At 42.9% G+C, this 13,416-nt stretch overlaps 1 protein-coding gene across 4 annotated transcripts in view; it reads right to left on the reverse strand.

The window, feature by feature from the left end:
• LOC137475689 (deubiquitinase DESI2-like) overlaps positions 1-13,416 on the reverse strand; it is a 72,952-nt gene that overhangs the window by 36,871 nt on the left and 22,665 nt on the right. Inside the window, exon 1 of one of the 4 annotated variants that reach the window (XM_068193268.1) lies at positions 2,292-2,427. The exons of the other annotated variants lie outside the window; for them this stretch is intronic. Within the exon in view, the coding sequence (XP_068049369.1) occupies positions 2,292-2,330 (39 nt within the window). The 5' untranslated portion in view covers positions 2,331-2,427. Of the gene's footprint in view, positions 1-2,291; positions 2,428-13,416 lie in introns of those variants that run through there. 4 annotated transcript variants of the gene reach the window in all.

The raw sequence follows: 13,416 nt of genomic DNA on the forward strand, positions 1-13,416 counted from the left end.
GCCACAAGCAATTGGATTAGATGGATCCTTGGTCTCTGAAACAGTCTGGTCATTCTTATGCTTATGTGTTCTTTTCTGTGAATAAGAATAAAAACATGGAAAGGAAACCTTGGAAATACAAGGAGGGGAGGTGTTTCAAAGACGAGCTTTCACCTGTCTGAAAGACTGGGCAAGCCTTACGAACCTGTGGGAGAGAATCTGCCCCATGCTTTGGTAGTCAGAATACAATTTAAGCAAAGGTTTTGAGATTACGCTGTAATTGCCCAATTAGCTCTTGCATGCAAAAGGGATTCTCTTCTATTTATTCATATCCAGCAGGGCAGAAATCCAAAGCTTTCTGCCCACTGTGGATTTGCTCTTCCAATTCATTAGGATTAATTTCTTCACCACCCACACAATTCTCTGAATCTAATCTCCCCTCCTGCCCCACTGCCACCTGTCAAAGTTATAAAGATGATTGGTGCTCCTTAAAAGCAGCATGGAACATCTTTATCCATCTATTTACTGGCAGATGCTTTCTCCCCCCCTGCTCCTTTGCTAGACTAGTTCTTTCCAAAAGCCTGCAGTCTGTCAAGCTGTCCCCAGAGCACATATGTGCATGCAGTGTTTAACCACATCACCTCCTGTAAACCCAGTGTTCTTATCCCCCCAAAATCCTAGGTAGCGTTCTATTTTGTCCAGTACCAAGTTAAACAAGAATATTTTCAAATCTATTGGCCAAACTAAATTATAACCTGTGTTAACAGGTCAGCATAAAGACTTGAGGCTTGTCTAGAGCAATTGTTTTTATTTCTAAAGCAGAGGATAAATTTTGGTGGATTAACATAAATGTAATCCTGTAGTCAAGTCATTGGGCAGAACTGGGACTGACAGTTTCTCCTTTACCTCCTCCTATCTCTCTCCAAAGCTTATACAGAGTCACAGGGGAAAAAGGGGAGCACTAATTGTTCATGCTCTGGCTCATTTACCCATTTACTAAGTGACACCTTTTCAGAAAGCTTCTTGAATTGTATTACCTGAGATGCTCTGTAAATTAATCAGTTTGGAAAGAACCATCTCTGATCCTGTTGGCGTCACACTACGACATTAAATCCTAGGAGTTTTCTTTCAAATGGGAAATCATGATAACAACAGAGGGTCTGCACTTTCATTTTGAAAAGACTGAGTGCTAGAAGAGTGCTTCTAACCCACAGTTCCCTTCAGTGCTGGAAGCTATCTGAACTCCTTCAGAGGAGAGCACAGGTAAACTGGGAAGCGTCAATAAAGCATTTTACTTTGAAATATCTATCACAGAGCTTAAAAAGAAATCAGACCATTTTCAGCAGCCACATCTGAGAAGAATAAGAATAGTCTCACAATCCTAACTCCACATCAAAACCCAAGGGACTGCACAAGTTACCTAATCACAGAGTCACAGAATATCTCAAATTGGAGGGGTCACATAAGGATCATGAAGTTCAACTCCTCGCTTCTCTCAGGACTACCTAAAACAAAATTATAATGACTAAAAATGTTGTCCAGATGCTCCTTGAACTATGCAAGGCTGGTGCTGTGACCACTTCCCTGAGGAGCCTCTTTCAGCGGCCAATCAACCTCTCAGTGAAAACCTTTTTCCTAATGTCCAGTCTGAATTTCTGACACAGCTTCATTCCATTCCTCATGTCCTATCATAAAACAAGACAGCATCTCTGCAAGCTAGTGCCTCAGCTGCAGAGGGGAATAACAGCATTTTTCTTCTCCAGGGAAATAATGGCAAGTACACTGGAGAAGACTGAGAAAGGATCATGCCCCGGAATGGAAAAGGCTAAGCAGATCCCTTGGGTATCCCATTGCACCCCCTGACACAGCAACACAGCATGGAGATATATTTGCTTTAAATTGTCAAGTACCATCTACAAGGTCCAGGGCACAGAACTGCTCAGGGAGAGCTAATGCATCCTGTCATGAAGCACAGCACACAGCCCCCTCATGCTGCATTGTTTTCTTACCCACCTCTGTCGCCCTGATTTCTTAGGATTTTCTAAAGCCTTCTGAATTTTCATTCTTGTAGAGAACTTTCTCACACAACTTTCTGTAAACAACCTATTGTTTTGCATTCTTTCATAGAGGCGGAGAAATTTGATAGACTGGTAGTTTGTCCAGTGTCGTTGGAGAGGTGGCACGTTCACCCTCCAATCCACTGGCACCTTTTGAGAACTATAAATGATTGGAGTCAGAAAAAATAAATTAGTCTCTTCATCATGACCAAAGCTGTGGTGCATCGTTTTTCCTTGTGTCCTCTAGTGACACACCTCTTCTGCATCTTCCATCCCTTGAACAACACCCACCATGCTGCAACCTGTGTGTTTGCAATTCGCACACCATCATCTTGACTTGCCTGGGCTTTCCTGACAGAACTAAATGAATAGCAAATTGAGCTCTATGTTTCCCTCCCCCCCCTCCCCTCGCTTTTGTACATGCTGAAGTAAAAAGCTTCCTCTGACTCAGATTTCAGCTGTCACAGATTTCAGCAGTTTTCTCCTAGGAAGTCTGGATGCTAATGACAGAAATAGCAGCTGTCTCTAAATACTTCATCTGCTGTCTGTGGTCAGAGGGCTGTAAAGGCCAAGACCAGCAGCAGGTGTGGTGGGTGACTGCTTCAGAAAATCCCCCATACTCACCAGGCAGGCTCTGGTAAGAAGGGATTGGGACCACTATCCCCTGATTGACAGGAAGGCCAGGAACAGTTGCCAGGGCAAGCAGGAGGGATGGAGCAGGAGGGCACTTTCTCACCCAGACACAGGCCAGGCAGCCAGCAGGATGCAGGGCTGCTGCCCCCCAGCTCACCACCCAGAAATCCTGCTGCTGCCTCCCATTCCTATGGGGATCACGTCCACCCAGGCAGCTACATCCCAGGTGCCAAAAAGCAGTCAGAGTTTTAAACACCTAGGCATCCCATAAATAGGGTATCTTACAGGTGAGATGATTCAAGGCAGAGAGATTGAAGTGGCTTGCTAGAAATGCAAGTGAGATGGGAACTAGGACTAAAGTTTGGGTATTTCTCTTTCTCAACATCCAGTGCTTTACTCAAAATGAAGGTTTGGTTGTTCTCGGCTGGAGTCCAAGGACATGCTTTGTTGGCACCATGAAACAATCTGTTTAGAGCTTTTTGATTCCCACATGTTCAAAGCACTTGTACTTTCCATAAAACATTGTGGTGTCATTGAACACAATGTTATGTTTGAATTGAAAGGAGGAAAAAAAACCTCCATCTATTATTATGTGTAAATAAGAGTAGGTCTTCTACATAGTATCTTAGAAAAGAATGAAGGAAGAGTGAGTTTGACCCTTGCTGTGCTAATTATTGATAATCTACCATCAATTTACTCAGACAAAAAAGCATCCCATCAGATCCACTGTAATTTCTTTCACTCTGCATGAAGACATCCTGGGATAGAAGGAAGGGCAGAAGGGAACATAGAGGTACCTGAGGAGCAAATCATGGCCAAGGGATCCTAAAGGGCACAATTTAAGTCATGTGTATCATCCTGCCTTAATGGGTTCACTTACCTGCAACACCCAAGTCTTCCCACTGTAGGATTTTAAATGGTAGCAGGAAAGCAGAATATTGCCTCAATCAGAAATAAAGTGCCGGTGCCATTCCATTTCCACTAGAATTGTCCCAGCTAGAAGGAGTTGGGTGTCAGGTTCTCATGTCTGAATATTCCCAATAGTAAGAAGTGCCTTGACACGAGTTCAGTGATTTTGTCTTTTATGCCTACTCTTTGGTCTGTCTCTTCTCAGTCTCTCTTTTAGAATAACACAGAAGCTGAATCAAAGCACAGGTAAGTCCTAGAGCTCCATACAACCTCAAGTGTCTCTCTGATTCCAAGCAAGCAGCAGCACACCACAGAGGGGCACAACATCCAGCCAACAGTCACAGAAAATTAGTTGTGCCACCCAGGATTTAATAGCCCAGCAGGTATCTTTTAGGGAGCTAAATATTGAGGTATGTTCCTAGTAGGTAGGTGTTCCTAATAGGCAATATACCTGTAGCTGCAGTAGCATTACAGTTCTCATCCCATGCAATGGTACAGCACCAGTTCTGTTACCAGACCCATGAAAGAAGCTTAACTTTCTCTTGTGTTTTCCCAGTTTGCACATTTGCTGCCCCTGCTAGTAGCAGGTCATCTGGTGTGGGCTCAGATGAGATAACCAACACTTCTGGATGCTTAAGTTCTTTGACAGAACAGCTTTACAATAAAGAGTGGCAGAACACTAAAACTTTCTGACTCGACTGATAAAACAGTTCTCCATGCTTCATGGGCAGTTCAGATGCTTGACACAAGGGATATTGTGATGATTAATAATTAACTGGTTGGAGAGACTGAGAGCTCAAGGACAGATGCTTCCCATCTGCAATCTCCTGGAGCTGAGGCTGCACTTTTCAGGAAGGAGGGAGGGGAGCTGGTAGGGTGAGAAGGTGACAATGTTGGTGTGCCCCTGGAAGTCAGCAGCCTTTTCAAGATACTTTGCTAGTATCTTCCAACACAGAAGAAGGCACTATCCTGCACTTCTCCAGGTGGCTTTCACTATCCCAGGCACTGGGGCACCAGGGCAGCAATAATCCCTGCCAGTTCCTGGTGTCAGCTCACCTAAATGAGATGCATCATTAGAAGCTGCATTCATGTATTTAATAGGCTTGAACACCAGCTTTAATGAGACACCTCTGAAATCTCAGGATAGGTAACAGACAGTAAAAAATATGCTTCAAAGTCCTCTGGGTATGAGAGGTAAAATCCAAGTTCAGAGGTACCAAGTACAGGATTTTTAAGTACCTGATGTGTTAGAGGCTATTAAATTGTTCTTTATGCTAGCTTTAAAATTTCATCTGCATAAACTTCTTTGATCCACAAATGACTTTAACTGCATTAAAATTAGTCAGAACAGCAGCTGCAATAGACACTGAACTGTGTATCAGAGTAATTACACATTACAAAGGGAATCCTTGAAGCATTTCAATAACATGCCATATTACAAACAGCACTTGAAAAGCCACATATGGATGTGTGAGCTGTAGAATATCACCTTTACTCCAGCTTGCTTCCTGCTTCCTTGCCTTTCTCTCAAGAGTAGAGGACACTTCAAAGAGTATTGAAAAAGTTTAACTGATCCTGTACAGTTAAAAACTGAAAAACAGACGTGTAAGGAGTCTCTTCCTCCCCATGCCCATTCTTTTTTACCTCCCAATTCAGCTCTCTGGTGAGGTGTTCCTTCCTATTAGCTCTGCCTGAATAAAAGGGACAGAAGAGTACATGCTTAGCAGTCAGGGAGATGTATAACCAGTCTAATTAACACAGTGCTGGGATGAGCTCCTGTCTGTCCTCCCTTGCCCCCCAGGGGTGTCCTGCCTGTTTGCCAAGGCCTCTGGCTACCATGATGTAGAACATCTCCTGCCAGTAGCACTCTGCCCAGGAGAGGAGACAGAATTTGACCCAGACAATAAAAACAACTGAATTTTTTTATGGATCCATGTGGCTTGCATTTTTTTCATCGTTCCTGAGGCTTTTGCTCAGCAGAAGTCACAGATCTTGTTTGTGAGACACATGGTGGGGGGCGGGGGGGAAGGATTTATAGTATTTCCTTTCTTCTGGTCCCAAGAACACCTGAGCTTGAACTGGACCCATTTAATTTGCCCCTGTTTCTCCTTGGCTTACACTGGAATTCATCTGTTCTGTTTCAATTCAGTACAACCTGTTCCTCAATGCTCTGTCCCCAGTATTCTTGCAGTAGCCAGCACAAAAGGCACAGTGCTCCAGCAGTAGAAAATAGGTCTATTCCACATCCAAAGAACTGCCAAAGAGAAGATAGCCAGCTGTCTTGGATAACGAGCAGCCATAAAAATTAGAGTGAATAAAAGTACAGCAAATGGCACTGCAATCAAGAACAATGAATGTTAGAGCTGGAGACAGACAGTGGGTGGATTTCAGCTTGGGACATGCGTTTTTAGCTCTGGCCTCCATAGATTTGGAAACCTTCAGCACTGCCTTCCCCCCTTTCCACAATGTCTCCATCACAGGGTTGCTCTAAATGTATAATAGCCATTGAATTCTTAGTGCTGGTACAGACTCAGAAAAAAAGCTCCACAAGTAGCTGAATCTGCAGGCTAGGTAGATAGCTAAGGAAGAAAGGGCAGAAAAGATCCTCTCAGCACAACAAAGCCTGACATCTGTCTAAAAGGGTCCTGATCGAAAACAAACTAGTAGGAGGAGGGAAGAGCAAGGTTGACCTCTTAATTCCCAGGAGGAGCAAGTGTATTCTGCTTGTACCTAATAACCAAGAGCCCAGACAGGAGCTTTGTCCAGGAGGGTACAAACCCACTTTCTAACAACTTCAACCTGCCAGAAGGAATTTGACTCTCCACCTACCTCAGAGAGAAGCAGCCTGGCTGACCTATCATAGTGTATCTGGAGTCCAGCTTTCTCATTCCTTTGTGGTGAAGCAGTTTTGGAATTGTGTAAAGTAGGGAATAGATTCCTTTCATATAAAATACATGCTGAGTGGGCCATAGAACAAGTGTGGGCAGCACTATAGCTTGGCTATAACCTGGACAACTACCTGGAACAGCTAGGATTCATTGGAAATATGCACTCTTCTGCTAAGTGAGCCTTATCAAACAATACAGAAATATTTTCACACAAGAGACCCAGAACAAGCATATCCAGAGTTTCCTGCTGTCTGCTTCTCTGGCAGACCTGTGTGAAGAGGCAGTTGTATTTGAGACCCCCCAGGGATTTTAACCTGGTCTCTGTCACCCCAGATACATCAGCACACTAAATGGTAGAAGCCAAAAGCAGAACTAGTCCTGTTACTGCCCCAGCACATAAGCAGCACTCGTGACAGAACCTCTGGGTATGTCATACCATCTCAAATGCCCTAAAATAGTCAAGACATCTCTTCAAAGTTGATAGCTATGAAAGAGGGTCAATGAGGGAAAATACCTCAACCTTTCCTGAGAGAAATCCAGAGGTCAGCCAAATATCCTAAAATGTCCTCTTATATTGATGCTTCGCTAGGTAAAGCCTTTCATTTTCTAGATAAGTGATTTGCTAAGAGAGCAGCCCTGCCTGAAAATATCCACAACCTAGGCCTCTTCTTATGGAACTAGAGTAGATAGCTGAGTTCTTGCCCCAGGCGCTGCACAAAAGTAGAGGTTAATGACAGAGGTAATGACTTATCAGATTAATCCCATGGTTAACCTCTTGCTCCTCTCTTTCTGTCAGTTCCCACATTCACCAGGCTAGTCCAGAGCTGGGGGAGATGACAAATATAGGGCAATTATAAATTCATTAGTTCCAAGAAATCCCAAACAGAGCAAGACACACAGATGAGTCAAAAACAGATGTCTAGGAGAACATTGTGTACCTAGGGAAAGCTAACCCATGGCAAAGCCTGGAATTCACTCTGGAAGGCTACACTGGGCTCCTCATACACTCTAAATCCCAAGGCAGCAATCAGCATCTGAGAAGCTTATTTGCTTGCATCAGGATCCAGTATAAGTCACTCACTAACAGATATTGAAGAGAACAGCAAAGGGGTTGATAGTGCCTTGTGGATTTAAGCAGGACCATATGGAAAGCAAAGTAACAGATCCAAGGTTTTAGGTCCAGCAAAGCATGTAATCAACAGAGCTTACACTGTGCCAGGTCTGCCCTTTCCCAGAAATGTGGATCTATCAGGAGTCACATGGCAATCAACTCGCATGTTGACACACACAATGAAGGCACTAAAGAGGCTGGTATGATTTCTAGCATCAGACATTTGCTTCTGTAGATCAGCATTCACACCTATTAGAGATCATTTATTTCTCCCAGATTTTCTACTTCCCTTATCATTGCTTTTCCAGACACCTTAAGATTAATTGTTTAAAAATTAAGTGATCAATTAAAACAATTTTCCAATCTTAGGATGCAGCCTCATATTTTCCTCTGAGATGAGAAGTGTCACAGATTCACATGCTGATAAAGCTCTGAAGTGAGAAGATACCTACTTTCTCTGCTCTGGATCTTTCATAGTCGAAAACATCCAGTGTTCCAGTGTTTGCCAAGAATAGTAGCAAATATTTGTTTCTTTCCTAATAGTTTGAGTCCACTTGTTAGAAAAAGAATCATTAGACTTGAGAATTTGGGGTTTTTTTTCTTCCCCAGCAGAAATACAGATATTTTTTTGTATCGATTGGTCTCTGCCTCCCTCCCCAGCCCCAGTTATATCATCTTGGCAAAATAACAGGAACAAGAGGGACTGAAACAAACAGAATTAGAATAAGGGCAGCTCAGGTCACTAACATAGCTTTCAGCCCTAATACACCTATTTAAATTCAGTTCATTGCACTAATGCACAACTGTATACCTGCCGATCACCACACTTGGAAATGGATCTGACAGCTGTTCCAACTTAGTCGCTCACTAATGCTCAGCTCTCCCCTACAGAAGCTCCCACTACATGTATGCCTTAGGCCCTGTGGGCTGCCTGGGTAGGAAGCTGGATGACCAGCTGAGCCATGACACCAGAGCAGCTCAACCTATACACTAGTGATGAGGCACAAGAGCCAGAAGGGTCTGCTTTCCTACTGCTAGCATAAATTTATTTGTTAGGAGAATGACAGTCTCCAGTACTGTCAACACATCAGCTTTCATCAATAGTAAGAAGGGTTTGTTTGGTTTGGGGTCTTATTAGTTTTAAGGAATAGGCAAGTAAAATTAGGAACCTTGACAGCCTAGTGAGCCAGAAGCTAAAATCTTGCTGACAGAAGTGTCATGTTCTAAAAGGAGTCTGCCCTACTGTAAGGGGAAAGCCCAAAAAGCATCAGAGAAAAATCACTGGAAACCAACTTCCATATGGTTTCAAGAGGAAACAATCATTTCTCTCAGAGCTGCTCAGAGCCAGGCCAGGGGATTGTGACTTTGCCTGTAGACAGGGTTAAAGAACAGCTTCCAGTAACAGCAAAAGTAACCCTGGATCTTCTGTATCTCTGGGTTAGAGCTGACCTTACTTTAAGCCCCTGGGCTTACACCTGAAATCCTGCGCAGGAGTCCACAAGAGTTCAGACTGCCTTGAAATAAGTGCTTTAGAGACACCAAGTCAGACTGTCACCTGCAGGAACCAACTCAAGAGCATTGCTGTGGGAACTGTGGGCTAATGACAGGATCTGCGAGACTTCTGCTCCAGAAGCAGAGTTCACACATTTTTTAACACTGTTTTTAGCTTTCCTAGGTTCTATTCAGGTTTCTTGCATTTGCTGGTATAAAGGAGAGCATGTTGTGGAGCAGTTTTCCTAAGGCAAGCAGCACTAGCAGAAGTGACAACTCCTGTGTTGCCCTGGATGAATCAGTTCAAGTCAGACCACTGGGCAACAGAGCACTGGTTCAGTGAGCTTGCTGATAGGATAAATGGCAGGGCTGGAGAGAGCAATGCCCTGTGTGCAGTCAAGAGACAGCTCTTTAGACATCTCATGCATAAGCATACAGTAGCCAGTGACAGGGCTGCAGTGCTGGAGAAGATCTGCAGTAACACAGGTAGCCAGCTTGTCACCCTGACAACATCCAAACAGACTGTTCCCCCAATGGATAACACATCTCCAGGCTGTTGCTAAGACAACAAAAATTCACTTATTATACATAAATGGACACACTTCCTTGCTGGGCTTATTAACTTGGGCCATGCCACTTACTCTTTTTCTTCTCAATTGATTTAAATCAGATGACATGTTTGGATTCCTTCTTGAAAGAAAGGACTCAGCTGCAGCTCAGTGTAATAGTTTTCTTAATCTTTTCTTCCTCCAATTGATCTCCTTTCTCCAAAGACACAAGAGGGAAGGGATGTCTAGTTGAATTTTGTCATCTTCTCACAGGCTTGAAGCAGGCACTGACTACAATACCGTGCTCAGCATCACCAAAGGCTGAGCACGGCATCACAGGCTGCTTTTCTTGTCCCTCTGCTCCTGCATTCAAGCAGGGCAAGTGAGCAATCCCACTTTACTACCCTGCCTGAGGTCAGCCTGTTGTCACTCAAATGAAACTGATGCAGTCTATGAGGAAAAGAGAAGCAGAAACAAAGCCTAGTTTTCCTCATCCACACAGACTGCCAGGCCACTCAGCCTCATTTATTTGAAACCTCTAATGTACTGCCATCAAATTTACCATAACACCTTTTAATTTTTTTTTCCCCCAAAGTCAAGAGCATTTGCACTGGGAATTGTTGTATTCAAGAAAATTGAAGCAGTCTTGACACACCTCTCATATCTTGGGCTTAGGACTCTGCTGTTACCCAGGGAGAGCAGCTTTTTCTGCTCTCCTCCCTCATTCTCAGCAGTGGTCTATTTAGGCTCTCTGACCTTTAACCAAGAGTCTTCCCTTTTTGGGCCCATAACAGAAAGTACCATAGTATGACAAAAGAGTGATTATGAACCCTGAACCCATTATGCACCATATGCATAGTTGAATTATCTAAACACAGTGCTACCAGACAAACAAAGAAGCAAACCCAACCAAACCAAACACCAGCACAGAAGGCCAACTCAAAGCTCCAGGAAGATGCATAAAACAAGCACCTGAGGACTGCCTGATCCCTCACACTACCACCTCTGAGCAGCACTATGTCTGACTACTAGAAAAAAAGAGCACTTAGTACTCCTGTGGGATACACTATTAGCACTGTGGGAAACCCATTTCCAGGCCCCTGTTAGCTCACCATTCTGCTTTGTTATCTAGTACCCTGTGCTTGATAAGGTTTGAAGACAGAAGAATGAATGAGAATCAGGATAAATGAAGAGTCAGTGATAGAGTAAAATGCAAAGCACAAAATCTTTGCGCTTACCTCCAGAACAAGCCTGTGAAGATGAAAACACCCCACATTTTTCCTAGCTAGTTTTTATTCACAGAAGAGGGAATTCTTACGAGTTTTGTGACTGGTCACAGAACAAATAAGACCAGGGTACACCAGCCATGCCCTTCCAAGAACATGGCAAACTTTTGAGTGAACAGTGTGTTTTGCAGAACTGAAATGATTCAGATTTGACTAATAATTTTGGCCAGAGATAACTCACAAATATTTGAAGTCATATATATATATTATATATATGTATATGTAAATATATTAGGAGTTGCCAGAATTTAATTTAAGTCTCCCAAAGGCAATATTTTGCTTTTTGCTCTCTATTTGTTAAATACAAAAAAATGAATGTGTGATCAACATATGAAAAAGGAAAAAAAAATCCTAGTGACTGTCCAATACTTAATCTTTCAAGACCACAAGTTCTGCTATTGACTTAGCGCAACCATTCAGCTCACCACAGCAAGAAATTTCACAGCTATCTACTTGACAAAAAATTCCCCTTTCTCTCCATGTGGCCTCCTGGAATACCAAATAGAGTCAGGTGATACTATGCTTCTCCACACACGACAGCTCACAAACAACTAACAAGCAGCGCAGAGATGGGGCTACCACTTGCAATAGGATTTTTCACTCTTCTGACTAAGCAAGCTAAGAGTATCTGTGACTTTCACCTACAGTAAGCACAAACATGTTCACATTTTTGAGTAACTAGACTTATTCTTTCCTCCAGAGAGATAATGACATGCTCCATGATCTAGTCAATGCTTTAAAACAATCACTTCACAGAATGAAGTGTTTTGTGTGCAATCCTGTTGCTGTTTCTATAATAGACTCAAAGGCTCCTCATGTACTGAAGACAGAAGCACAAAGCATCTTCCTTCCGTCAGTCCATCTACAGTGACCTGAACATTATTTCTGTCTCCAGAGGGAATGACAAGTATTGTCAGTGGAATCAATGGAATAACTGTGGGCCAAGGCTGAGTAAGAGAGGGCCCCCCCCCTCTCATCCAAACAGAGGCTACAGCACTGCTCCCTGGCTTCCTGCTGACCAAGGCTTTCATTCTCTTCTGCAGCATATCTCAGGGGCTCATTTTCCCCAGGAGAAGGAGCAAGCAAAAATGCCAGTAGATCAAAACAGTTTTGTATGTTATCAGCTGCAAAGACAGGGGAAATTTAGGACAACTTCAGCTGTAATAAAAGAGGGACAATAGTGATATGAATATCTTTGCCTCCAATATGATAGCATGAATGTGCTATGCAATAAGATGAAAATATGAGAGCCCCCAAACCTGAATCTCTGCCAAGCAAATTATTTTTAGTGGAATATGTTTAGCTTGTCAAAGATTTAAACCCAGGAAATAACTGCAGTTACTCTTCTGCCTGATTGAAGTAGGCAACATTTATTAATGTAGAGTGACTAAATAAACTATTCCAATGTAAGCCACAAAAACTTAGTGATGAGGAACAGGATAATATCCTGACTAAAAAAAGTCAACCCTGTGCCCTATGGTCTAAGTAAGATCTGTTCCATGATAAACAGCTTATTGAGGCAGACTGGAGGGAAGAGAGATGCAAGTTATGAAAGGGAATTTGATTTGTTCCTCTGAAGGCAAAGTGGTAACTGACTAATCTGAGCAAACTCTGTCACAGATTTTATAGACCTAGTTATTTCTTGCAGGTCTCCAACCAGCAGATGGCTTAGATTAAGTGCATGCAAGAGCTAAATTCATACTGGCAAAGAGATTCATCAGTGATCAAACCCATGATCCATGTTGTTATTCTGTGTTCACACTTGCACATTAAATCAGAGTTCAGCATCCTGCATATCTACTCTTTAAATTGTTCAAATTGAGCAGCAAAGTCCACCTGCCCTGTCTGTTTTGCAAGTGTCCAGGTATGTAGAAGCTCTTTGGCATGAGATGGGATATAACCATCCTGTGTGCTGGGGGTGAAAAAAGGTTGCTTTTGATGGCAATATTCAGAACACTGGGAATACCCAGTGACTTTTGCTCCATTATTTTATGCTGAAGAAAACAAGCCTACAAATAGATCTGCTTCAGCAATTTTTGCATAACACCTCATTAAATAGCAGCACTTTTTTCCTAAAGAAGCCTGCTTCATATACAGTGGGTAAAAGGATAAATGGCTATAATCTTTGAATACACAAGACTACACAGAGTGGGTATTTCATAGCTGCACAAAGCCCATAATTGAACTTCTGCCCTAGGGATAAGTTTTCCTGCAGTGTATGTGCTTCCAGTTGCCATACAGGGGGGTCATGTTCTTTGTCAGGAAAGCAGAACTTTACATCCAGTTAATTGTTGTTCCCAGCTGTCTTTTTGTTGTTGTTGTTGTTGGGTTTTTTCCACTGAGGCTAGTTCTGCAACAGTCATTCAAGCAAACGTGCTCATTTCCCAGTTCCCCCGCAATTCCCTACCACAGTGTAACAAAGTGCAGATTTTGCATGGCTACATTCCAGGCTTCGTGGTGTTAAAATCATAGCAGCAATGGAAAAGCATGTAGCTGCAGTAGTCATAAGGTAGG

This window comes from Anomalospiza imberbis, chromosome 6, assembly GCF_031753505.1.
Source record: "Anomalospiza imberbis isolate Cuckoo-Finch-1a 21T00152 chromosome 6, ASM3175350v1, whole genome shotgun sequence".
Lineage (NCBI taxonomy): Eukaryota > Metazoa > Chordata > Aves > Passeriformes > Viduidae > Anomalospiza > Anomalospiza imberbis.